Source organism: Atractosteus spatula, chromosome 12 (genome assembly GCF_055471065.1).
Source record: "Atractosteus spatula isolate fAtrSpa1 chromosome 12, fAtrSpa1.hap1, whole genome shotgun sequence".
Classification (NCBI taxonomy): Eukaryota; Metazoa; Chordata; class Actinopteri; order Semionotiformes; family Lepisosteidae; genus Atractosteus; species Atractosteus spatula.
In genome coordinates this window covers 5,925,177-5,952,125 of record NC_142717.1, presented here as the reverse complement: position 1 = coordinate 5,952,125, position 26,949 = coordinate 5,925,177, and the positions used below count along the sequence as shown (strand labels likewise).

The following is a 26,949-nucleotide window of genomic DNA, read 5'->3' as shown; positions in this document are numbered from 1 at the left end:
TTCTAATGCACATAATGTGGTGGCATTTAATCAGTCTTTAATAACACAAAAATCTATTCAAAGAAAACTAAAAGGAAAGGCTGTATTTAAATGGTAGCCCATCGGCTGCAAACTATTTTCATTATTAGTCTTCTCTCACTTCTTTGCAATGATTTATGATGCACATTGTCAAGGTCTTTTCTTATTTTTGGCCTTGTAATCTTGTAGTGCTGTTGTCTCTTAATGTCAGGTGGATTTACTCCCAGATAATTCTATACATTTAGCTTCTGTGTGACAGACCGGCCACGAGAAGCTTCTGCTGCTCGATTTAAAGCACACATAGCCAGCAAAACAAGAAATAGTGCCATCTTAGTTACCGCACTTCTCTCTCGTTATCTCACTGCAGCTATAGCCTGCTCCAATGACCCTGTGCTGTGTCTTCATGCTCAATCTCTTGAAACTAAGCTCCTCAACATAAAGAGAATGTGTGCTCAAGGTTTAGTGGTTACCATTAGAAAGCTCAAAGGCCCTTGGCCAATCACAACGGGATTTTTCTTTCCCTTGGTAGAGGAATCCGTGTAGCCATACTACCTAAACAGCACAGGAGGAGAGCGGAAGGGCACTAACCTGCGATAAGCAGGGTGTCCATTCTAGGAGGGGGCTGGGGTGGCTTGAACATCTTGCTGATGTCCTCCTCGGGCAACAGCGGCTCTCCACGGCTTTGCCTCTGTGCATTCTCCTGCTGCCGTCTTTGGAGATACTGTGGGAAGAATGAGAGGGAGAGAGAAAGACATTTGAAAAGGAGTCAGTACTAATCTGATAGTTATTCCTTGTTTCATTAACCTCTGCCATGCCCCGAGCTAATCTAATTATCCTGTGTGCGTGTGGGGGGAATTACCTACGAGTCAATCCATCTGAAACTGGTGGAGATATTATAATCGCGGTCACTGACGGATGCACTTGGGTGGCCCTGCAAATGCAGCTTTCACACAGTGGGTACAGAGAGTGACTGCCAATTGCGTGAAAGCAACTTAAGCCACAAGTCCTGCAAATGTGTCTATAGAGAGCACTAGCACAGAACGTAATGACTTACCAGTATTCCCTATGGCCTCCTTCATTTCACTCCTTGAACCAAAGGATGCATTAGCCATAATGTATCTCTACCAGACACCGCAAAAACAAGCTTTCTGCTTCAATTAAATTGTCCATGCACATGGAAAGTAACAACTGTTTCTGCTCCTTTTTGAAATGGGGGGGGGGGGGGGGAATGCTTTGCTTCCAGTTATTTGCAGAGGATGTGTAATATTTCTTTTTCCAGAACCGCACATGGTTACTAGGCTACATTTTCATAAAAGACCATCACAAACACACTAACAACCGTCATCCCCATGAATAAGAACAAGGTAAAAAAAAAGACAGCACTCGTCTTCTGATGTTAAACCCACATGCAAAATCAACAGTGTCGTAAAATATTAATTAACAGGTGTCATAACAGGAGAAGGGAGGGTTTTTCCAATTCTATCTAACCACCTTATCAGAATGGGCAGACTACCTGATGTCATTTGTACATTTGGGAGCAGAATTAAAAATTGATTCTTTTGTGCTGGATTGCACTGTTCACGTGAAGTGAAAATTAATATGACATGTGCCATATCCAACAGTTAACATATTTGACCTGAGGAAAAACAAAACCCAATGAAATATTACACTAAAGGGAGAGATGATGGTATTTCACCAGTCTCCCTTAAAAATCCAGGTTGCAATATTCATTTTGTATGAGGCAAAGTGCTGTGGAAGGAGATATGCTCCCTCATTTTAATTGTATAGTACAATAATGAAACTTTATGTATTCTGCCAGAGCTGCTGCTTTCAGTGGCGTCCCCTTGGATGCCTTTCTGAATCATCTCGATGTGCTTTTATTTTCCCCCCCTGTTAAATTACAGTCAAACTTTGATAAGATCACACTGTCAGAAATGGACACGTTTCTTTCTCAGCTTTAATGAGATTGAGCTTTGCATTGGAGAGTCACAAATTCAAGGTTATGTGCTGTCAGTGCAAAGAGTTTTCTGGGAGGGTTGCAGAAGAGAAAAGACTGGCATTACAGCAGATACAAATTGCAGCAGATACAGAGCATCATATTCTCTCGTAACAGAAGGCTGTGCTCTCTTTTGTAGCAAAGAATTCCTCAGCCATAAAATGGCATACTTTTCAATGGACCTGCTTTCATAACAGTATAGTCTTAATGAATGTATGTATATGTGAATATATAGAGGAATGTTAAAATATTAAATATTAAAATGACTCAAATACACTGCAAGCTGTCTACATAATTGTTGTGTTTGAGCAATGAATATGATTTTGTTTCTATGCATGGTTACAGTTAAAGCTGCTTGATGTATGTTTTTGCCTTTTTTCCATTGTATGCTTATTTCACTTTCCTTATCTCCACGTCAAAGCTGTTTCATTCCATACTGCATTCATGTCGTGTATTTTACAACTGAATCTGTATATGCTGACAATGAATTTCATTATACCTTTCCTGAGAGGAAGTGTCCAAAAGCCCTACTAAAAGAATTGTGCATTCTAATTACTGAAATGAATCGCTAAGCATGTCAGCCAATGTGTTTTAACAAGTACCTGTAGCTATAAGTCAACAGTATTTCAGAAACACAGACCCCCTAATTACATTGGTTTGGTCCATAAAGTGATGTTCTTGCGAGGACAACAGTATTTTAATGTACCCCTCCCACGCAGAGTAAAACGTTAACGTATTTTTACAGTAAAATGCATCTATCATGTGACTCAGCAATTCCTATGCTTGCATTACAGTGCACTGTCGTGAGTTTTTCTGACAAATGGATAATGTAAATGCCTAAAAGAAAAATAGAATATTAAATAAATTATTCAAAAGGTAGTACTAATTATTATTATTTTTGACAGAATCCGGTAAACAAGAACACATTATAAACATTTATTACAGGATGTATTTATCTTTAATTCCAAGTGTAAATGTAGTATCAAATCTGAAAACACTTTCAGATTCTTATTTGGTACATCCATTCAGTGAAAGAAGCTGCACAACAGTGCAGGATATCTTGGCTTTTTAAAAAGTTTTTGACTTTGGAAGAATATTCTAGTCAATTCAAAAGTAGCTTCAGGGGGCGTTTTTAATGATATAGGCCTAGCTGTCTTGTCCTCTATGGAATCCAAGGGCACTGCATGAAGGAATTAGAAATACCAGCATGCCATTCTGATTTTATTTTCTCTACCACACAAAAGAAAAACAATAACATAGAAGTGAAATCAAAGAGCAGTCATGATTAGGGCAATACAGTCAGTGAATGCATTGTTAGGTAGAGGTTATAAAGCATTCACTCTTCTCATTTAGCCATACTAATGAAAGCTAAAGGATAAATCTTAAAGATACTTTTTAACCAAATAACACCGAATGATGTATTGCAGAATATTAGGGGAAAAGTAAGGAAGAAGTGTTTTTTTTTTGTTTCTCACAGTCCATGTCTTTCTTCAGATAAACATCTAAGGAGGACTGGATCCCTGTGAGCCCAGAAAAAGCGACTTGCTGCACTCATATTTGAATTATGAAAGAGCAAGTACAATCTGAAACATATACCAATGTGCAGTATTTTACAAATGTAATCTTAACACAGTTTCACTGTACTTCTCTTCCACTGTACTTAAAGCTACATTTTTACATTTACATTCACATTATAATTAAAAACATGAATTTATAAAAGCCAAATTAAATACAATCCTCCTTCTTAAGTATTATGAGATTTGTATATTTTATGTTTTAGGTTTTAATGTGGTATTTGATGAACAGAGTGCAGTATGAAATGTCAAAGACTTTTACGTCGTGTTTTCTTGGCATTACATTTGGTTAACCGTATCATAACACTACACTGAAGGTCTGGGAAAAGAATAACAAATGACTGAAGGCGAAAATTAACCTCTATGAATTAAAAGGACCTATAAAATGTGGGTTCCAAATTTCATGGAGTACTGTACTCATTTTTTGTGTATATTTTATATTTAAAAGCAGCATAATGAAAGTTGCCCAGCTGTGTGAAATTATATGAAGGAGTTGTGAAGTCAGAGCTGCAGCTAGCTTAACTGCTACAGTACTTAAATAAACATTTCACATGTAATCTCCTCTTTTTTAAGCCATGGAAGATGAATGTCTGACAGAATTAACATTCAGTCCCACGTAGCCTATGTTTAAAAAAAAGATATGCTATGTTCATAATACACATTACTGTTATGGTATCAAAGTTGGACTTAAATGCAGCTGTCTTTTACAATAATAAGTATTGACAAGTATTACGTTCTGTTCATTTACCCATTAGTGCAGCACTACATTCTCTTTAGATGCATGTATATTAATAAAATGCTCAGGAATGACAACTTGTACCTCTCAGATTAATATTAAGACGCAGAAATAACTGCTGAATCTTTGCTCATGTAATCGCCTATCTTGCATGTGCTACAAAACTCTTCCATGAGAGTTTTGCTGCGGATGAAAGCTGCTGCCCTCAAGGGCTGCCAACAGAGTTTTTATAAGGATGTTAATTCCCAGCTCTGCACTTGCAAATCATATCAAAATGTCTTGTGATGGAAATGTGGCGGTGAGGAGGTTTCTGAGGGAAGCTCTTGGACTGCTTTCAAGTACCTGGTGTTTCTGCTGCTGCTGCTTGCTGAGATTCCTGCTGTACGTGTTGTATTTAACTATATCCTGGCTCATGTCGTCCACTCTGTCCATAAGCAGCTGGAGGCTCTTTTCAAGATGATTGCTGTGGGGAGGGGAAAAAAAAATCAAATTTAAAGCACAAATTGAGTGTAGAGGACAATATATAACAAAAAGTACAACTGACTCACATACACAGCAGTCTTTCTCAATGCGTTGCAAGGCTCAAGGCCGAGGCACAACTGAGTACAATTTCTAGAAGGAAGCCATTATTTCCCATTATATTGAAAATGCATATAGAATTCCCTGATACCACATTATTTCAGTGGGCTGTATTACATTGCGGCATTAATACAGAATTTTGCTTGGGAGGGTGAACTCCAACATTAAAGAAATTATGTTTAATAAAATCCCCCCTTTCCTCCCTCGCTTTTCCAAGCCCTAGCGAGAATGAAATCAGATCTTCATTTTTCCTTGTTACATGTGGCATGCTTCCACACAAGTCATCAACAAATGGTTAGCCAGATAAATTTTCAGAAAATTCTGTGTTTTTTTAACATTGATTCTTGGAAAATAATTGCTTATAAAATGAAAAAAAAAGACTTTCATCAACTACAGCAAACACCATCTTTACAAGAGGCTGAGGCATTTTTCACATCTTTGCAAGATCAAAACATTGATATCCAAATCGCTGACAAAATAAAAGAAAAATCGTGCACCATGAATTTAGAATTTAAATCAAACTGTCCTTAAATATACTATTTCATCACAATCACATGTTGTTGTGAGTATTTCTTCTCATGCTCTAAATTTAAGACAACTTTGCAAGCTTTGTTTCGCCATTACTACAGCCTCATACAGCACATTTTCTTCATTGCCAGCGGGATGGTATGAAACAGGCCACAAACATTTTTGTAAACACGGTTTAGAGATCCTCTGCTTGTAGAGCTTTGAAATTTCAATGCATTCACCAAAGCACCAGGCAAAAATGTTACTTTCTTGCTCTGCAATGTCCCCTGATATTACAGTTTTAGGGAATTCTATACTCACTTCCAGTATGGAATAAAGAAAACAATAGACATTTTCTAAAATCCTTCTTCACAAAGCCTTCACTGCAAACCTGTGCTTTTAAATGATTTAAAAGTGCCCCTGATTAGCAACAAGCTTTTCAGAAAGCATTTGCAATCTCTGAACGACCCTGTTTTGTTACTTTTATGTGCAGCTTCTTTTTCGTTTCAGAGATTTTTATAAGTCTTTTTTTCCACTCATTATTTACCTGTTAGCATTTCAAACATATCTCTGACTATCTACAACTTCCTAGCAGCATTCTCAAATCTTACTCCCATTTACCGAACCACAGGAATAGATGGCGTGTCCCATGACAAATTACCAGTGGGGCCATTTGCAACTTCAAACCTGTTAGTCTTTCAAGTCTTTTCCCTTCGATTCCCCTCACCTCACTTAATCCTGTTGGAACCACATTTGAAGACAGCGTTAATCTGTATTAAGTACAAACTGGTGTAACAATATGTGCTATTAATCTTCTGCGTAAATTCCGTCTAAGACTGATGGGGAGTTCTGACTCCTTAAAAGGACACACAAATACCATGCTTCTGATCACAATTAAGAAAATCAAAACAAATTACATGTAATTTATTTTAATTATTTAAAAAATCCTGTTCTTTTCATCTACTGTACTTTAGTCCATATGTAGCATTCTGAATCTAACGAACATTTCCACAAAAATCTTTATTAGTATCCACAGAACTTTCTAGTATATCAGAGGTGAACAGCATGCTGCTATTCTTTGGATGTTTTTATCATTTTAACTTCATTGTCTTTTGCCGTTTCAAGTACAAGAAGTATAGTAGCAAAAACAGCTTCTAAGAAATTCTCATTCAAGATTTATAGTAAACTTTCCAAAGCCTTTTCTAGAAGGCACTTCTGTTGAAACTGATAGTTATCCTTACAAATGGCAGCCTGAACACATGCTAGGATGTACAATAGGAGAATGCAAAATGAAGACTTAAAGTACTCATTTAAAATTTCCCATCTAATGATTTACAAGTACTTTATATTCATTGCATAAGGGTCTTAGAAGATGGTTCTTGGAGATGTAAAACTAAATACAAATTACTGCAATTTTAAGGAAACGAGTCTGGAGTGTGTTCATCTCTCAGATGCCACTGAACATTCCCTATTGCAATGGGGTACTTGTCACCTCAAGTCTTATGCAATCTGATGTGCATCTGCTTGCCAATGGCTTCCAATGAAAAAAAAAAGATTAAAATATATAAAAGCTGGTGGTTTAAACAGCACCATCAAGGAACAAATAATGTGTTTTGCAGATGTAGCAAATTCGCTGATGGAACAAGAAAATGAATAATGCCTGAATGGCCTGGTGGGAAGAACATATTAATTTCTCGAAGAGCCGCATATTCTAGGCCAGTCTGTATCAGTTCAGATGCATTTTCTCCCATCCCACACTTCCTGTAAGTCTTTCCATACACGCACAAAAAACAAAATTAAAACAACCCTTAGCATCGGACCCCTGCCCCTACTAAAAGTATGTATAAAAAGCAATGAATGAGCCCAGAGAGACATAAGCCTTAGTTTAACCATTGTCACAGAATGGAAAACTGGATTCTAGGCTGCACATGAAACAAAGCTTAAGAACCACCAAGAGAATCAATCAGTCTAATTTCCTGTTCTGTTGATGCAAAAATGCATTCAAGCTAATCTGCTTTGCACAGGGATAAGAAATAGTAATAACTTAAAAATAAAACAATAACCTTGGATAAAGCAGATAGGCCAAAATAGAAAACTGCAAAAAAGAAATACAGACTATAATGTATTTCACCCTTATATGAAAGTAGTTGGGTCTACCAATATTTGTTAAACCCACACTGTAAAAACTTTCAGATACTCCCAAATTCACCTTTGCCAGGCTATACATCTTAAAAAGAGAAATAAGCAAACTTTGTAATATTATACTAAATTGTACAGCAGCCCACAGTCCTATGACAGTGCTACCAGACTACAACAGTAAACTTCAATATCACCGGAACTGCAGTCTGCAGGTAGCACTGCATTAAACGTAACAATAGCCAAGGAGGTTTGTGCTGTGTGAAGTAGTTGATGAACTATGTATTACTACACCTCTGTCAGGGGATGTTCTATAAGGCTCTATATGTACAGTGGGGATAGGCAGGATTGTCTGTGGACTCTGGGACTGCAAAGTAATCAACTATTTTGCAAAAAAAATACATAAAAGGCTAATGGCAGATGAACGAAAAAAGAAACAGCTCTGCTTTGGCTTGTCTTTCTGACTTGCACATACCTCATAGAAGTCTAGACATGTGAATAGTTCAGTCCAGCAGGAACCAATCTCAATAAAAACATTGATAAAAAAAAATAGCACCACAGAATGCATATGTTCAGTTCTCCTGAACATATGCTATTATATATACTGTATTTTCAGCACAGATACTACAGAAAGTACTGTACAAAACACATCACCTGAAATAGCAGGGATACTTTAATTATATATAGTAGTGATGGTAAAACATCAACACAAAAGAAGTAAAACTCCTATTACCTTCACTTTAATACAAATCACTGTTCAGTACAGCTATGCATACCATAATGTTTGCAGAACAGCAGGTGGTGCATATAAGCAAATAGGCATGAAATGTTAATTTAGATGTGAAATATCATTCTTACGTATTTTACAAATCAAAGGTAAACAGCCTATTCACATGGTTTGGCACAAATATAATCGTTCATCTATACGAGCGTACATATGCAACAAAAAAGTCAACATTTCTCAGTTGGAGAATAAAGACTGCTCTTTTAGCTTCGACCTTATTGTGTGCAAGCACTCAACAGCAAATGTGTCTAAAAGCAAATGGGTCTAAATTTTATAAGAGCACTACTGATATAAAGTTGATGTTACTTTCACATTATCCCATCACTGTGTAATTTGATGCTACAGCTGTACCATCGCAGCGGACTCCTCAACAAGTTGTCGAAAATGTTTGAAGGACATATTTATTGCAGCCATTAGAAGAGCTAAGGTTTCCTTAAAACTGTACAACTGAAAGGCTTTTAAATCTCAGTTCATGGAATTAAAGGCAGGAGAGTGCTACAGAGGAGTAAACATTGTCTGAAACTAGGAATAAGATGAAGAGTCCTCATCAACAACTGTCTGGTGAACAGAGGATGCTCCAAATACCACCAAGGAATAAATGCATGCATGAATCCTGTGGCACATTTAATTAGCGCTCTACATCTGAAATTCCTCATAACTTGGTTTCCTATTGGTTTAAAAATGAGAACAACAAAAAAGCCCCGCTCTGCTAAATGACTCTAGGCATCATTTAAGACAGAAATACTGACTACATCAAAGAAGATTAAAAGAAATTTAAGCAAAAACATCTGATTCAAACAAACAGTAAAACAAAAGATGATAAAAGAATACCATCGTTCAAAAGACAATACTTCAATGGCCACAAACTCAACATGCATTTCAAAAGCTTTCGTAAACAACAGAAAGAAAAAATACTGATCTCATACACACAGAAAAAAAACAGTATAAGGTTTCAAAGCTGCTTACAAGAAATAAATAACAACAGCAGCTGGAAACTTGTTGTGAGCCAAAGAATCTAGCAAAGAAGCAAAAGTCACAGCCTTAGACACCACCACAGGCAGGAGACAGGAGACTGTATTCTAAATAAATTATTACCTCATTATATGAAGACACAGGAGAACACTGGAAAGCTGGATCTATCCCACATATTGGACTGCCACCTGGCTCCCAGAAACCCAATTCCAACCCAAAGATACAACAATGGATGTCTAGACTGTGGAGTTCCTGACACAAACTTGAGATAGTTCTTTTTAAGTAAAAAATATTATTTGTGCACGTCTTGTCTGATAATCATTTTCAAAAGCGTTCAAAGCTCACCTGTTCTACAGAGGGACAAGAAGAAACTGATTCGGGCATTATTTGGAAATTTGAAAAAACATTGAGCGACTTTAAAACACTGAAGAACTTTATACATTAAAGAAGCAATTAAACTTTTTTTGCTTAAAAGGCTTTTCATGTAACAGTTCTATATATAAATACTGCTTAACTAGTTAACTATCATTACAAATTATTTTCTAAGCACTTTTCAGTGTTTTCCAATTCAAGCCCAAATTTCAAAGGGCCTGGAAGACTTTAAGTACTGTAATAACCCCATGATACTAATGCATTACTAAAGCTGTATTAAAAATAGTCTGCCAATAAGTAATAAGGAAATAATTTGCTTTTTAAAAAATGTATCAACTTTTATGATTCAGATAAAACAATACTTATAAAGCAAAACAATGATAAACTGTTATCAGATCCAAGCACGCAATCCTTTTATTTTTAATTTTTCTAATTCTTTATACCCTTTTGTAACACCGTTCCAAGAGATTAAGTCTAGTTTCAGTTATTTTTCTTATATTTCCTTGAGAATCTTCCACATAATGTACAAAATAATTTGTGAACTGGTATTTCAAAATTCTGTCATGTTTTTTCACACACAAATGATGACAGCTTGTTCAAGTAAGTTCATAAGCACTGATGTGTTTGTGTCATCGCTCAGATTGAAAGCATACTACTCATCCCCCGTGCCAGTTTCCATGGAAATTTACCCCAAGTGTTTCTTTCAGCCTTTTAACCAGAAATTCACCTGCAGCTTAAAACCCAAACATAAAATAACACCAAACAATATTTACTCATAAACAATTCAGAAAATTTCCATGTGTGTATTTCTTTTATTCAGCTTCATATCATAGTAACTTACAGTGCTAACACCTTTCTCAAACGTTTCTAGCTCATAAAACACAGCCAGACTCATAAACATAAATAATCTGATGCTTTTAGACAAAAAAATAACTTAAACTGAATGGTTTCCCCCTATGACTTCTATTAGAAAAGGATTGTTGCCAATACGTGAACCTGATTTAACTTTTAGATTAAGTCCAACCTCTTTTCCTGTCACCGGCAGCATAAACTGAATCATGATTAAACCACAAGATTGATAGGACAGAATGGACAATGGGCCCATCTCTCTTTTGAGGACTGAAGCTGTGGAACTGCTGTAAGCAGTTACTTGTCAGACAGTGGGGGAAAAAAAAAAGAAAATGCCAGAAACAGAACTGAAAGAAAAAAAAAATACTCAAGAGACTTACTTCATATAGTTATAAGCTCTGTTTTCAAATCTAACAAAACATTTTTAACCAGACTATAGGGCTCTCAGACCCCATGCATATTGAATGTTCATAAAAAAAACGTTTCAAAAAGGAATTCAATTTTGCCCAAAGATCAGGACAGCTGATTTCAAATGAACCCTTCAGGGGCCCAGTTCAATATGGGGGAGCAGCGAAACAGGGAGTTATTGTTAAAACGCTGCAGTAATGTCGTGTTTGCTTTGGTTTCTAGGGTAACAACGAACTGCAAAGAGATAACTTAAACAGATGTGGACTGAGGAAAAAGCCACTGATAAATCTACTTTCCCTGAATGTTTTGGTATCTTACCCCTGCAAAAGCCGCAATGTCTGCGCTAATAAGTAATGAAACTTTAATCTGTCCTGGTTTTTGACAGTAATTATGGCCATGTAAAAAATTTGATAAAAAGAACACGTTTTACATCTTAAAGATTCAATGAAAAAGAAGGAAAATTATTTTTTAACGTCATTAAAACCGAACTAACGTCATTTTTCAATGCAACGGTTTTTGTTTTGGCAACTAACACAAAAACAGAAAATAAATTGACAGGCAAAAAGACACTTACACCTTATACCTGCCTTATTCTCATGTTCAAAAGCTATTTGTTTTCCTTTGACGGACATTAGAGGGAATTCATCTGAATTTTAAACTGACCACTAAAACCTTGAGATGCAGCAGAGTCAACAGAACAAAGTGACAGAAATTATATTCTTTTAAGTTTTGAACAGTGGAAAGGGGGGGAGGTTGGTTACACTTTGATCCAGCAAACTATTTGACAGGCCTGAATTAAGAGAGACAAATTAAAAAGATAATATTCCCTTTATAGTCAAATGATACAGAAAGTATTTAGAAAATTAAATGAACCTCACAGTTCCTAATCTCACTGGATCATGGGCAATCAAAAAAACATTAATAGAGTAAACTACACATCCCCCCCCCCCCCCCAAAAACACACATACCACTATTACTTGAATTTACTGAGTGTTATCACAAGTGATACACTCTCAGGTTCAAGGTGTTAGGCTTGCTCCTGCAGCTAGGCTGCAGAGAGAGCTAGCATTTGACATGGCAGCCAGCCTGTCACCTTTCTTTCTGTGTCAATTACCACGGAAACATGTTCCAATATGATATCTGCATCACCTGTGAGTCATATCATTCAACACCTGTTACAGGAGGTGCAAAATATTTAAGGAATGCTCTGAGTTTGCTCAGAACTCTCATATAGAGTCAGGGTCTCGTCACCTAGTTCCCATCTTGCCCTGTGTGGTACCTTACACTCATATAGTGCTTTTCTGGATGCTCCACTCAAAGTGCTTTACAGGAGATGGGGAAACAGACCACAGGGTGAGCGCCCCCTACTGGACCCACTAACACCACTGCTACCAGCAACCTTACTTTTTCCCAGGAGGTCTCCCATCCAGGTACTGACCAGACTCACACCAGCTGAGCTTCAGTGGGGCTGCCAGTTGTGAGTTGCAGGGTGATATGGCTGCTGACTACTAGTCTCAAGTTCTTTCATTCCCAAGATCCCTAGTTCCCTGCTAAGCTCCTGTTTTGGACCCTTGACCCAACTTTGTCTCGACTTCCTTTGGAGCGCCCTTGGTGCTCTATATTGTTTGGCTCAGCTTTCCCATTCCCGGCCCATGCCCCTGGACTGTGTTTTGCCTGTTAAACACTCGCTCCATTCCCCTGGCCTGCAACAGCACCACGCTCCCTGTGCGCGCCCTGTATTCCTGGTTCTTTGAGCCGTCTTGCCTCAAAGTGTGGGTTCACCTTATGAAAAGAAACTGCTGCTTACTCCCCTGTGATTCATGGGACATGACATGAGGTTTACACTTTTTAATGTTTACAATCATTGCGGATTTGTATCTCCATCTTACAGGAAAACAAAGGCGTTGTAGTATTTGGGCATGGGTTTGGGCACATTTTGAACAAACTAAGAAGAAATTCCTACATAGTAACCGAATTTCTATAATCTGGTGTGATTTGTACCTAAATATAACAACCTCTGACTATGACTGGGCATTGGAAAAAAAAACAAGCTTTTAATGGGATTATGAAAAACAGAAAATCATGCTTTGTTGTTATTCAGCTCCTTTTAGAGTTCATGTTGTTTCCAAACTGACACGAGCTTAGATTGGACCTTGCTTATTAACTGATTGTTACCAGGCAGTGTGACAAATATCATTGTTTAAACTAATTTTAACAAAATCCTCTGTGTTTTAGATTGCATGTGAACCCATTACAAACAAAGCCTATTGAAATTGTTATAGTAGTACCTGGATACATAAATTTATAATGGAATCTGGTGAGTGGCCAAAACAGGTGAGGAGGGTGCTCTGTGGGCAGAACAGGAGGGAGTCTTACACCCCACAGGCTCCCATAGTCAAAGCTCAGCAGCATATTTTCTTTTTTTTCTTGGATTTCATTGCGGTTGAACAGTTTCTTAATCTACAGTATTTACTCACAGTGTTTCAGTTTAAGTTAAAATTATAATAAAAATGGCATTTTTTGTGAAAGTCACACAGTGCTTTCCACAAATTAAACTTCACCATTTTTCACTGGGACATCACGTTTTTACTTTATTCATTTGAGAGCTTGGTAGTCATGACTGTGAAGACTCTGAGCTCAGGGTGAGCCCTAGATACCACTGGTTCAAGGCCTACTTATGTCATTAGCTGTCTGTGGCTGGGATTATACAAGAGCTGATGCACAACTAGACAAGTGCTGCCAGTGGATGGGCATTAGTTGGCCTGCGCTTCCCAGATTTACTACACAATCAGTGCACAGTGTGGGGCACTGTGGATGTCACTGTGTGTCAAATGATGAATGGCTCCTGCAGGCATGCATGTCAGAGGACTGCATTCAGAGACCCTCATTCTCAGTCTCAGGGGCGATAACCAACTGCAATTCCAAATTGCGTGGGTAGAAAAAACATTGGCTCCAAACGGAAAAAAAATAAAATAAGAAACATCTGAGACAATTTATTTAATTAGAATTAAAGAGATGGTAATTAATTACACTGGAGAATCGACTGCAGTTGTTACCATGTCATCAATACCTATATTTTTGGAATTGTACAAAATTGCTTCTTAAGCTGTGGTGATTCAGTAATCAAATTGGATGCATTCCAACATTATTACCATTCCTTCCTTATATAGTATGATTTCAAACACCAGGTCTGTCTTCGTCTAGATCACAGTCAAAACCAGCAAAAACACTTCCAACAGCTGTAATATAAAGAGCTCTTGTATAGTAAATAATGATATTTGGCATACAGAGATGAAACAGCTGTGATGGAACACCAAGAACAAAACTGAGCACTCTCGTACGCATCTGCATCTGTGGGAAGATGGGACAACTCCACTGTTTAGGGTGATCATTCTTAAAACTGCAGAGCTCTAAATAACTACAAAGTCTTTTAGCTGATGAAAAGTGTTGTGGAGATGTGAGAGAAGGAATGCTTTTCTTACAAAAAAAAAAACAGAAGTTCAAATGAGGCTGAGCGTAGCACACTGATACTTTTACCAAGTGTTTCCGAAACGTCACTGCAGCTATTCTTGAAGCTCCTTGTAAATTAACAGAAGCATAACAGCTTTGCAAGTCTTTTCTGGACTCCTGCTGCCTTTTGTGTAAAAACTGCACCCACTCAGTCTGTTCTGAAACAGTCCTATTAATTTCCTCTAATGTCTTCCAGTCCTGGGCTCAAAACCGAAGAGATGACTTGGAGTTAACTTTAGACAGTTTGAAAGAGAGCAGTTTCCCAGTCTGCCAAGACTAGGCTATGAATGGGGTGGAGGGGCACTAAAGATTAAACAGCAGCCATGAAAACATACACTAATCTACATTTGTCTGTGTACTTCATCAGCAGGGAATTCATTAATAACTTGCTTTTTTCCCCCCCTTTCCTTTGTTTTTTAGTGCCTTTTCTTTTCTTCTCCATTTTATAACCTCCAAATATTTTTTTCATGCACATCTCTCTTCCTGGTTTCAAGCGGTAGTTGCTATTCAGCTCACATTTGCCACTATGACCCTCGCCCCACATGGAAGGGAGATGGACCATGCACACTTGGCTCCAAAACACGGACTGCCAACCCGTGTGCCTTTTCTTTCCTCCCTTTTACGGTTTCCCACAGATGCCTATAGCACAGCCAGCATCAACGTGTGAGAGCTGTACCACTCTTCCAACCGCAATTCAAATTCACAGGCGCTCTGCAAGCCAGAGAACACCATGCTCGACTCAAGTCTACTGTAGCGCAACAGCAGTGGCTTGTCAAGAATCCCAACCGGCAATGTCTGGTCAGGGGGCTCGTTGTTAAATCCCAAAAAGATCCTTCAGAAGGTGAGATACCTTGAATCCACCTTTAATGTTAATGTTCTGAAGTATGTACTGTATAAATACAGGCCTTCCATTTGGAAAATTGAAACAGCCCCCCATTGCCAAATATTTTTCTTAAACTAGAGGACACATGGCACGTTTGCTTTTATTTTTTCAAGTAATCACGTGGATCTTATGTATATATTGTTAATTGCCAATCCCAGCCATTGGAAATAATAGGGAAGACACCACTACCTTCATGCTAATCTACTTTCATCTTACTTACCAAAAGCCTAAGCTGTTCTTGGTGCTCACACAGGGGCTAGTCTGTAATTTGGTGAAAGTTCCAAATGTTTTGGTGAGAGTATATTGGTGACACAAGGTGTCAGTTTTTTGGGTGAAGTTTAGAAGACCCATTCTACACAAACCTTCTCTTTTTGCAACAGTTTTTCACTGGAGCAGAAAGGAAGAAACTCTGCTCACTTGGAGAAATGTCTTATCTCAAATAAATGTATGCAATAATGCCCTTGCTTTATTTGTTACTCCACAGTTAATCAAAGACCATTTCTATCCATTAAGAATGAAACTGGATAAATTAAAGAGTATCAGACAGCGTACAGTGAGGAAGAAAGCCAGTGAAATGCTCCTGTCAGAACTTACCTGCTCGACAAGTTGAGAAGTTCGTGCTTGTCAGACAGAGTTGACTTTTCTTCCAGCTCCCACATGAGGACATTGATGAGATGAGAATTCTTGATGACAATCGGCACTTCTTCAAACATACACTCAAATCCAACATTAGCTTTCTTTAGCCTGTGAGGGGGAAGGAAAGAAAAAGCAGTGGACTCGATTCACATTCCTAGCAAGTAACTTTGCTTAATCCTTGACCATAAAGAAAAGCAGGATGGAATTTTCTAACTGAAAGATTTGATATTATGTCTCTATCAAGGTAAGACAAAGCCCCTACCTATGATTTGACTCTGACTAATGTTTAGGCCTTTATTTTTATGGATTTGACCACAAGAAGTCAAGTAAATGAAAATATTTCAACACTGTTGAGGTTTTAGGACTTCCAAAAAAAACATTTCCTCCTCATAACTGGGTAAAAATATAATGCTGAATGCAGCTGTTGGGTTATATTTTTTGCACTGTCCTTTACATTTATTGTGTGAGGGAGTTTAAGAATAGGGACAGATGCCATGTTTTGTAAAAAAAAATGTTTAACTTCAGGCTGGTGAGCAGTAAGTAGAATACATTGTGAAACATCGGCCCATCTGTGCTCGTTTAATTCCCAACTCTAGTTAAAAACCGCTGTCCGGGGGGGGGGAACTATGCATTTCTTAAACCGTTCCATTATTAAACATCTAAACGCCACAGCAATGCAACCTTAACCTTAAAAAAAACCCAACAAAAAAAGAACACAAATCTTACCTGTAGGCTACAATGACCTTTTGCCACAAACAAAAGAACAAAGGATGAAAACACAATGAAAAAGAAAAAAATAACTTTTCAATGAATTCATTTTTATTAGTTTTTTGGGACATGTCCCCTTGTGTTTGAGTGGTAAAGCAGAGCTTATTAGAGCTGATCTTATTAAAGCAGTAAGTTACTGCTGCAGTGTCCCTGATGTAACTTCTTGTCATGTATCAGTCAGAAAAAAAGCCTGCTGGGGCCCAGAGATTTATACTGGAACGCATGGAAAGGTGATTGGTGGAATGATCATCTTCAGTGCTAAATTTCATTGGACTGTATCTCACAAGGTTATTGCTGCTCTCCTATAATAACTCAGGATAACCTGAAGGCTTTCCCAAACGAACTATTCTTCAACTACTGGCATCTGTCTATGGGTTGCCTGTGTAAATGTGCAGGTGGGTTCAAATGCATTACTTCACAGCTCTATGTGATCACTGAGTTTTCTGTGAGGGTCACGGCTAGTCTGTAAAAGTACACCTGTCAAGGCATGAACCTGCCTTGTGCAGAGCCGATGTAACAGCATAAATGGGTTCTATAAATGTCGGAATTGTGAGGCGTGATAGTCAGTTTACCTCTAGAGTAAATTGTAGATTTGTAGATGACAATCAAAGTCAAACAACCGCAATGTGAAATGTTGCAAAGATTGTGCCTTTAGTGTCTAAACATTGTTTCTATCATAGGTAGATGGCTTAGTTGGCAGGGTGTTTCCTTCTCAAACACACCGTTTTCTCACATATTGGCTGGTGCTGGATGGAAGACTAGCAAAAATGGCAGGCAATCAAGTTTGCCAAACACGCAAATAATATAACTAAGGGCTTTAGAAAACAACCCAGTGGGTGATTTTTAATTGTGTCTCAGAAATAGAGCAATGTTGTGTTTCTCTGCTACAGATAGTATACAGATAACAGTAAGACAGATATAAGCACTGTAACTGCATTGGAAAGGGGTGTGAGAACTAACAGTAAAAAAAAAAGTTGGAAATCTGTAACACCTTGCAAAATCAGCATGCAAGTAAAACTATTTTGTTGGGAACATGTACCACTGCCAATTGCTAGGTCAGGAATTGGTTCTAAATGGCCATGAACTATGTGAAGTTAATAAGACATTTACGGTAATACTTGCTCTTATAGCCAGCTTTGTGGTTTCAATAAATGTGCCACTGTGTGAACTAAACTGGCTCCTACTGTTTCCACAGGAACGGCATGCAGATGCACCGTGTTTTTTGGATCGGCCTGTGCTACAGACAGCAAAACGATTCCCAAATGAGCTGTGCAGAAGAACCACACCTGTGGAGTGTGTATTTAACTGTGCCATCTGAACACAATAAGTGCTGATGCCAGATTCCCTTGTAATAATACAGTAAATATATACAATATATTAAAGTATTCAGCATGTCAGAAAAGGGGGGCTTTAAGAACACAAAAAACTCTTATAATCTATATTAAATTTCCAAAGAAAAGTACTATAGTATAAAAGATTGTCTCTGCCCTTGATGTAAGGTTCAATCAGCAATAAAAGGGATTTAAGTGTGAAGGCTCCACTTCTCATCTTTCTTTGATTAAATACACCAGCTTTTAATATTTCAGAATTACAGAACCTTTTTCTGTGGCTCAGTTTAACACTTGAAAAAAATGACTAAAGAAATACTGGTGCACATGGATGATTAATCAAATGCAGGCAAATGACAGCATCCAGCATCCACAGTTCTAACTAAATACTGGTGGTGTATTTTAGGGGTGTCAAATATGTTGTTAATTTTTATATCACACTTTCATGGTAGGGTTATAAGAGTGTTGTTTCTCTGGCTTATTGTGTTTTGTCATCTACAAGGTTGAGCCAATAATCTGTGTTCCCTTATACACATAAGAGGTAGCAGCATATCAATGAGATCAAAAGCCAACTGCAGGGCAAATGTCTGTCACCACTTCAAAAAAGGACTGCTGGAGCAAGTATTACCTTTTCAGAGGCCAAGCCATCTGTGTTTTAATCAATTTCACAACAGCTCATTTTCATACTTGGCTTTAGAGCCTTTAATTGGCTGATTATAGTAATTAGCAAGTAATTACGTAGGTTTTATACAGTCTTTTAAACTAAGCATATCTGTGTCATACTCATAGCACACTTGAGATAACGCCATCGCATAGAGCACAGCATCGAAACTACAAAGGTTTTAGAAATTAATTGGAAAGAAAAGAAAGAAAAGAAAATCCTTAAGGAGGGTTATGTGGCGTTGTCAAACTGGGAGTATATTTTGTGCAACTATTTTTTTTTTTGCAATAATCTCATATTGGAGATGTCTTTGCATGCTTTCTCCATAGCTGGCATGACTGTTCCTGAACTGAATGTTCACATAATACTCTTTCCTCTAGACGTACGTGTGCACATATATACAAAACATTTGACTGTGTGCACAGAGGTTAAATGACAGAATCCCTCCACCTATACTGATCCTTTCTGAAAACGGATCGTGCGCTAGACCAGGTGTCTGCAACCCAAGTCCTGCTTGTTTTATAGGTCCCTTTACATAGTTAATGAGCAGAGATCTGGAAACCATGTTAACTGCTCCAAGTTAGGCAACTGATTGATCCAATTAAATCATACACAGCTGGCCTGGAATGAAAACCAGGAGGGCCTGATAATACTCAGAAGCAGAACTGCAGAACCCTGATTCTAGAAACACAGGGCATAATTTGACCACTATACTAACCTCTGTGGTACAAATAATAGTGTTTCTTAGCACTAAAAATTAGTATGAAATATTAAAACAGAGTAGTTTAATAACTGTCTACGTATTTAATTTTTAGACTGTGTACTTTGCCTGGTTACGTACAAGCAGTATGCCAGTACAACAAGGTTGTCTCTCGAAGGCAGAAAGAGACACAAGTTCTACAATTTGTCTGAGGTAGACATCGGGTAACTGCAGCATGAGGTTTACCTTGGCAGCAATGTCATAAATTGAAATCCCTGAGTAATTAGAGATAAGCTTAATTGATTATGTATACAATTGTAGCTCTATTCTATTTTTTTCACTTTTAATAACTTGAAAAATAAACACCAGTATACCTATTTTAGCAAAGCACAATAACTGGCCCCAGGACTGAAGCTTAAAAACTACTCCCATTAACACTGCTCAATGCTGCTGGCTTGCCAGGTAAAAGTGAAATGTACTGAGTGTTTCTGAAAGTCAGCAGAATGGGTATCATCACCTATATTATTTAGACAGATTTAGACACAAAGTTATTACTCATATGCAAACACGTTTGGTGACACATCATTTTATGCATTACAGTGAGGTCAATCATAGTTGATTTTCAAGCATCGTCATATTAATTATCTATTATATCATGATCTAAAATGGATAATTATCTAACAGGAGGTCATGTTTAGAAAAGTGGTCTTTCAGCATTGCTGTCAAAAACATTTTTGGAACAATTTAGAAAAACACCAAAACACATATTGAAAGGTTGTAGTCCTCTGTTCTTTTACCATTATAATTATGCTATAATATAAACTAATCATGTCTTTTTCTCTGAGGCCTGTCTCCACCACATACATTGATTTTATCAATAACTGATCAAATTAATTCCCAGGGACATACATACCCTTCAGGAGAGAAGTCCTTCTCCTTGCAAATTTCCATTAATTTGGGAGTGAGTCTGTACGCCTTCAGAGACAGGGAGCCCTGGGCCGTCTTGATGGGATCTGTGTGTTGACAAAGATGGAAGATGTGAGATAGTTCTGGCAATAACGATTCTAAGGGAGAAAGCGTCATCTCAGTGGTGATAAAGCCATCACCTCGCATGGTATGGGTCCCTTGTTGATCATCGCTAAGTGTCACACTGTCGTGCCATTATCTTCTTGGATAGGGCCATTTAACAGAGTGGAACATTTTCTCTATTGGGAGGTAAATCTGGCAGGAGACCCACTGCCTTAGTTGAATTGCACAGCCTGTTAGCACACATGGTACCAGCCTATGGAAAAGTAATCTGCAATCAATGCTTAGCAGTGGGGAAAAAAAGCTTATTAGCGCAACTCTGTGATAAAAATAAATGTATCTCAGAACCTTACCAGGAGTCTAAAAGAGACAGCTCTTGTTTAATACATAAAATAAATAAGACTTGTAATGCATTATAAAAGTCAGGTAAACGATAGGATTTTCATTACTTTTGATTCAAGGTTTTAATTTTACTTTAACTCAGGCTGGAGAGTGAATGTCTTGCTGGCAAAGCAGTGTCAGTCTGGGGAGGCCAAAATTAGACTTTACAGTCATATGAACAGCATGCTGGCAGAAATGTGGTGGTCCTAACACAAGGATAGCCAAGAACGCTGGTGAGCCTCCATTCTGGCAGAGCGCAGTTATTTTTTTTTAAATGAGGGATGAAAACACACGAACAGATCAAAATATAGAACTCCCTGAAGTTTTTGAGTCAGGAACCCCAGTTCTAAATGTTTGCCATGAATGAACAAAGAGAATGGAAGGAAACATGGAAGGCAGACGGAAGTCAAAAAGTGACACGGCCCACATAAAATTAAAGGAAAGAGTTTTAAAACGACGGCTGCATAATGAAAAAAATGTATTAACTCCAATCCTTCTGAATGTATCACAAAGCAAACAAAGGAAAAGGTCAGGGTGGGACTTAAAAACATGGTATATGTGGTGCCAGAGTGAAGGATTCTCAGAGGCAGTGACGAACTGACCAACCAACCGAGATCCACAAAAACTATGAGGTGATCAGTGTGAGCGCTGTTTGTTTGGTCAAATGGTGCCACCTGTGGTCATCAAAGGGCCTACAGGCATGAGCAGCATCTGAAAAGGCTGATGGAGCTCAACTCTTCTTAGAATAAAAAGAAATGGCTGGCATGATATTATTCAGTCTTGGGGAAACGATGTTCCTTCAGTTTCTTTATGTTGGCACACGGAGCAGCAGGGACATTGGTTGAATAACTGTACTTTTTAAATTGAAGTGTAAATGGGGAAAGGGATTGGCAGATTAAAGGTTAAGGAATACACAAAGCTCCTTGACACACAGCATCAAAACCACAACTGAAGCCGCTTTTCACTAAAAATTGTAGACCTTTCTTCTCCAAAGTTATTTCTGAGTAATACTGTGTGACACAGTGCTTTTAAAGAACAAGATTAACTTATCTCATATGCAGCACAACAGCAAAACTAAACAGAAAACAAATAGCCCACACAAGTGACTCATACTCCAAAATTCAAATTTTCTGAAATGACCCCCTGTGTTTCAAGCTTCACAGTCTTAAAGCTGAAAGTCCTCTTTGGCAGATACAGAAAATGCTGGCATTCCTTTACCAAGGGTGTCTTGTGAAGAAAAAGCACCATTTGACCTCAGACAGATTGTGAAGGTCCTCTATCTCAACTAAACTCTGCCATAATGCTGGTATTTATGGTCCTTCAGTAAGGCTAACAGTGCTGTAAAAAGTAACTTCCCCATGATGTATACAGCAAAAGATCGTTTTAAGGGGGAAATACACAGCCACCTCTCATAACAACCTACACAATATAACAACCTACCACAGAACATTTTCTTTTTGGAGAAATTATGTGGAACTTCTAAAACATTTCCCTCTTTAATATCCGGTGCAGTTTCTGCCAGTTTAAACAGTCTTTCCTTAACTGCCATGACTACTAGCACTGCAAATCACAGGTGCTTTGTCTATTACTGTGGCTGTATACAATACAGAATTATTTCCTACAAGGGTTTTCTTGTTAGAGAACATAGGTGTCACCAAAGTAAGATTAGATCCAATGACTTTTTCTCCACCCCATTCTTAAAGACTGTAAAGTTGTTCAAGATTCAACATTTTAATCCATATTTGTCTGGCAAAAGAACCAACTATTTCATTCCTTAACACAGGCAGAAATATTAAGTCAATTACTTTCAGAGCTTATCTCGCTGACCATAAAAGTCCAGGCAACTTCTTATGACAGCAGTGTAGCAAGACTACAGAATGTAACTCAAGGGGAAATATTGCAGCCAACATGAACTGCAGATATATAAACACAAGTACGCAAGAGCCAACATGCTGTTTAACCTAATCAAATAATTTCTCATTCCAGGCCTTTTGGTCGATACCTTGAACTTACAATTTGTCTTATAAAACTTTTAAATCACATCCTTGTTTATGGCTTGTTTGTGTTAGACATGATATAAATGCTAATGCAGCTCCTGTTAACCAAAGTCTTATAGAAAATGCAGAGAGAAGTATCAAGGTTGTTGAAAAATGCATCTGGGAGCTTTCACAAATGAAGGTTTTTTTAAGTAGCTGTTTTCTGAAAAGACCTGTACGCATTCATTCAGTTGTCAGTAACCATGCATTTTCTAGCTATAAGGCTTTATCAATTTTCCTGTTTAAGTGTGCTACCAGAACATATTCCTAAAACATATTGGTTTTAAAATGTGATCTTGCAATTTTAAATTAATATACTAGAAATCTCAACTTATGCATTGAGGGTTTAATGTTTAAGCAGCATATTTCAACAGATAAAGAAAACTATCCTATATATACACACTTCTATTCAAAACAGAGCTGAAGAGGAGGTCACTATCACACAGTAGTACTTCCACACGCATTGAAACATACCTTCTGCTTTTTAGACTGTGAATAACTTTTGTTCATATATGCTCCAAGGGAGTTACTAGTAATTCAGAACTGTGACAAAAAGTTTTGACATCCATTTGGGCTCATTATCAAATCAAAACAGGCAGGTGTTCCCTTGTGCGATGGCTGGGTGTGATTGTGTGTGGCAGGTTGTGCCTGCCCTCCAAATAATAGAATGGAACATTCTATTTTCATCATCTCAGAAATGACAAACGATTTAATTGGCATTTTCTGCAAGGGAATGGCATTAGGACTCCTCACATACATAGGATGGGTAACTGGCATGTCTACCGGCTTGCAGCTACTCGCTTTAGGTTTTACACAATTTTTCCCATCAGTGAACGTCGTGCAACACGGAAGACAGGGGGCCTCTGAGTACTTGCCAACAAAACGTATTCCAATGTTTGCATTTACGAACACTCGGTAGGCGAGGGAAAAAAAAAAAGAAGGAAACAAAAGGATTAGAAAACAACATTAAACCCTGGGACAAAGCAAATTCATTTGGCTTTAGTGATGCAAAGTTTTCCAGTCATTGTGAAGTGGGCTTTAACAAGTCATTCTGGAGAGGAACCCAATTGTTAACATGCTGAAACAATTTCAGGGGGCAGTTCTTTGAGATTGATCATATTCATTAAGATCTTTCTTGACAGATACCCGGGGATGTTACATTCACTTCGCAGCTGGGAGCCCTGGAAGATCCTGCCAGATACGACAAGCTGAGGACCAGTTTTATTATTATTTTTCTTTTTGTACAAAAAAAAAAAGAGAGAGAGGTCTGTGCAATAAAACCGCTAAATTACCTACAGCTCTGATGTAGCGCAGAACATCTGGGCTGGGAAACGCACAGGAAACTTACTTAAAGATGCAGTTTGAAAGGGGGAAAGGTGGGGGGAGGCTGCTAAAAACAGTCAAGGTTTTGTTAGCCCCTAGCACCCCCCCTTCTTTCCTCTAATCACAGACAGTTTATAAATGGAGGTAGTGGCGGTAAAGGGGAGGAGAGGGGGGAGGGCTGAAAAAAAAGGCAGAACGTGTCAGAACTGCTTGGTCACGTACTGAGCCAGACTCCAGCAATCGGTTTTTGTGAGACATCTGGTCTGGGGCCATAAGCCATCAGTGAAAGGAGAGAGGGGAGAGGAAAGGAGGGTGGGGGGGGTGGAGGGGTGGGGTGACTGGTTGGAAGGAGGAATAAAAATGAAGCAGCTACTCAGGCATTCCAAAATGTACACATCAGGGCTCTGATAGCAAGAAAAATAAACAGAAAGAAGGAAACCCTGTCTAGACTGAGCCGCTGTTGGGGCTGCTGCAGACACTGGGCTGGTATTTATTTGGTGGGGCTTGCCAAAGCTACTCTTAGAGGTAGGCCTGTCGAAGTCAGTGTAAAAGAAGGAGGGGGAGACCGCGGGAGGGGGGGGAGGGCATATTAATGAAAAAGAAATTGGCGGGCAGAGTTACCGTAAATGAGGACCACAGACTCCTCGATGGCATGCTGGTAGCTGAACTGGGAATCCAAAAGGGCACGGCTTACAAAAGAGCCGTAATAGGTGGACTGGTACCAGCCGACGTGGAGATGGTCGATGTTGACGTGCCGCAGGCTTCGCATCATCTCCATCTGGTACTGAACTGCAGGAAACCAAGAAAAGGAAGAGTTTCGCTTCAGTTACTAGTCCATTCGGAAACAAACACGCCCTTTTAGTAACTGGAAGGAAATAAAAAGCAATATTTAAAAGTAATATTTAACGTTTAAACCTGTCGGGCATCCCCAAAATTATAAGTGATTTGTGGGGACGGGGGACACATTGACTTCACAATATAATTTCAAAAATAAAATGGGTCTCTAGCAATTTTTCTGAGTTTTTTTTCTGGCTTAAAAAAAAAGATGCCCGAAAAAGCCTTCAAGCAACCTAAAAAGATTTGACAAATTTATTTGTTGTACTCTGACAGCTGTAAATCAGAACCTTCTGCTGCCCACTGGAAATAAAGCTTGAGGCCACACATCTGACAATAGTCACCTACATCTAAACTCAGTTAAGGTCTTGTCACGAGATTCTTTTAGTGTTACAACAACTTGAAAGTGAAAATACATCAATACAGAATATTATACTTATGGCTCAACTCTTTTGGGGTGCGTTATACAGTTCTGAATGCCACCAAAAAAAACATTTAAAAATATTGAATTACAGTCAAGAAAACATTTTTATACTATACTGCAGAATACTGTACTGAATAACTTAAGAAGTTAGCTTATGTGATCTGCTTTGATCCTTTATTTCATCCCTTGACTCGCTACCAAATGTGTGTGGTCTCAGGTATTCTCTGTTCCCATTTCAGCTAAGACAGTTGTTTTCCGATGCTCAAAACACTTGAGAAAATGAATCTGGCTGCAGAGGACTCACTTCAGTTTCTTTTTATGCAGGGATTTAGACCTCTGTGTCTAATTTCTCCATCACACTTCTTCAAAATCTTCCAGGAGAATTTTCTAGTTTTGCCAAAATAACCTCAGAGAATCAAGCAGCAAGTGAGAAACAAATATTGTTTATATTTTTCTAAGCATGCTATTATTGGTATTTTCATTTCAAAGAGGTCTATAGTATAATAACCACCAAAATGCCACTAAAAAGTCTTAAGGCACAAAAATATTACAAAGACCAAACACTTGCCTTGTACCCTGTATTGTCAGAAATTTCCTGGAGCAGATCTGGGTGGTACTCACTCTCACAGTTTACTCTTACACTCAACTCTCCCGTCTCTCCAATCAGGAGAGAGACTATGAGTGAGAGTTCATCTGTCAAAAGACTGTTACAATGTATGGTGATTTTCGTCTGCAATTTGGAACCTTGCTGTCTTGCAGATATTTATGCTTGTATTTATTTCCATGTCTGTTTGATGAGGAAAATAAGATGCAAAAATGCTTAAATGCAAAACTAAATGCTTAATTCAAAATAATGCTTAAGGCATAATGTAATGATGCAGTAGCACTCACTGCAATATGGCTTTCATTCATTTTGAAGTATATCAATAAGAATGACACACTTTGCCTTGTATATAAAACACAAGAAAAGATGCTAACAATATGGGGTCATTCATCTCACCTTGCTCGTCTAGTAGTTTAGCAGCTAAGGTAAACTTAAATTGTGTCTAGACTCTTATTAAAGCTGCCCAGAGTCTGGGCCTTAAACGCCTGTATGGAAAGCCTGTTCCAGATACTCAAAACTCTTTGTTTAAAGAAATGTTTTCTGTTCTCCATCCTAAATGAATTTAAAATAGTCCCCTGGGTTAACCCTATCTGTAGGGTATGTACTTGTACTAAAAAAACTTGTTGCTCACAATTCATAAATATATAGTAGCCTTCAGTTCAGATAAACAACTTTCAATAAAGGCAAACTGTGGAAAAACATGTTGTAAGGTTTAATAGCTCAACTGAAGCACAAAAATAAACAAAGCAATGCTGTATTACAGTATATGTGATGAATCAAAACCTTTGAATAATAAGGTTTGTCAGTGGACTATTTGAAATATTCCTTCAAACCATTTAAAGCAACATTTTGTAAAAACGCATATCACCTGAAAGAAATACAGGAATAGTTTTTGGTGAAGACA

At 38.1% G+C, this 26,949-nt stretch overlaps 1 protein-coding gene across 1 annotated transcript in view; it reads right to left on the bottom strand.

Annotated features, from left to right (window-relative positions):
• Window positions 1-26,949, bottom strand: part of eif3hb (eukaryotic translation initiation factor 3, subunit H, b) — a 156,278-nt gene that overhangs the window by 10,427 nt on the left and 118,902 nt on the right. Inside the window, exons 3-7 of the mRNA XM_088929008.1 lie at window positions 24,805-24,972; window positions 20,331-20,430; window positions 15,919-16,068; window positions 4,667-4,787; window positions 607-739 (exon numbers count right to left, since the gene is read on the bottom strand). Coding sequence (XP_088785134.1) covers window positions 607-739; window positions 4,667-4,787; window positions 15,919-16,068; window positions 20,331-20,430; window positions 24,805-24,972 — 672 coding nt within the window. The remainder of the gene's footprint in view (window positions 1-606; window positions 740-4,666; window positions 4,788-15,918; window positions 16,069-20,330; window positions 20,431-24,804; window positions 24,973-26,949) is intronic.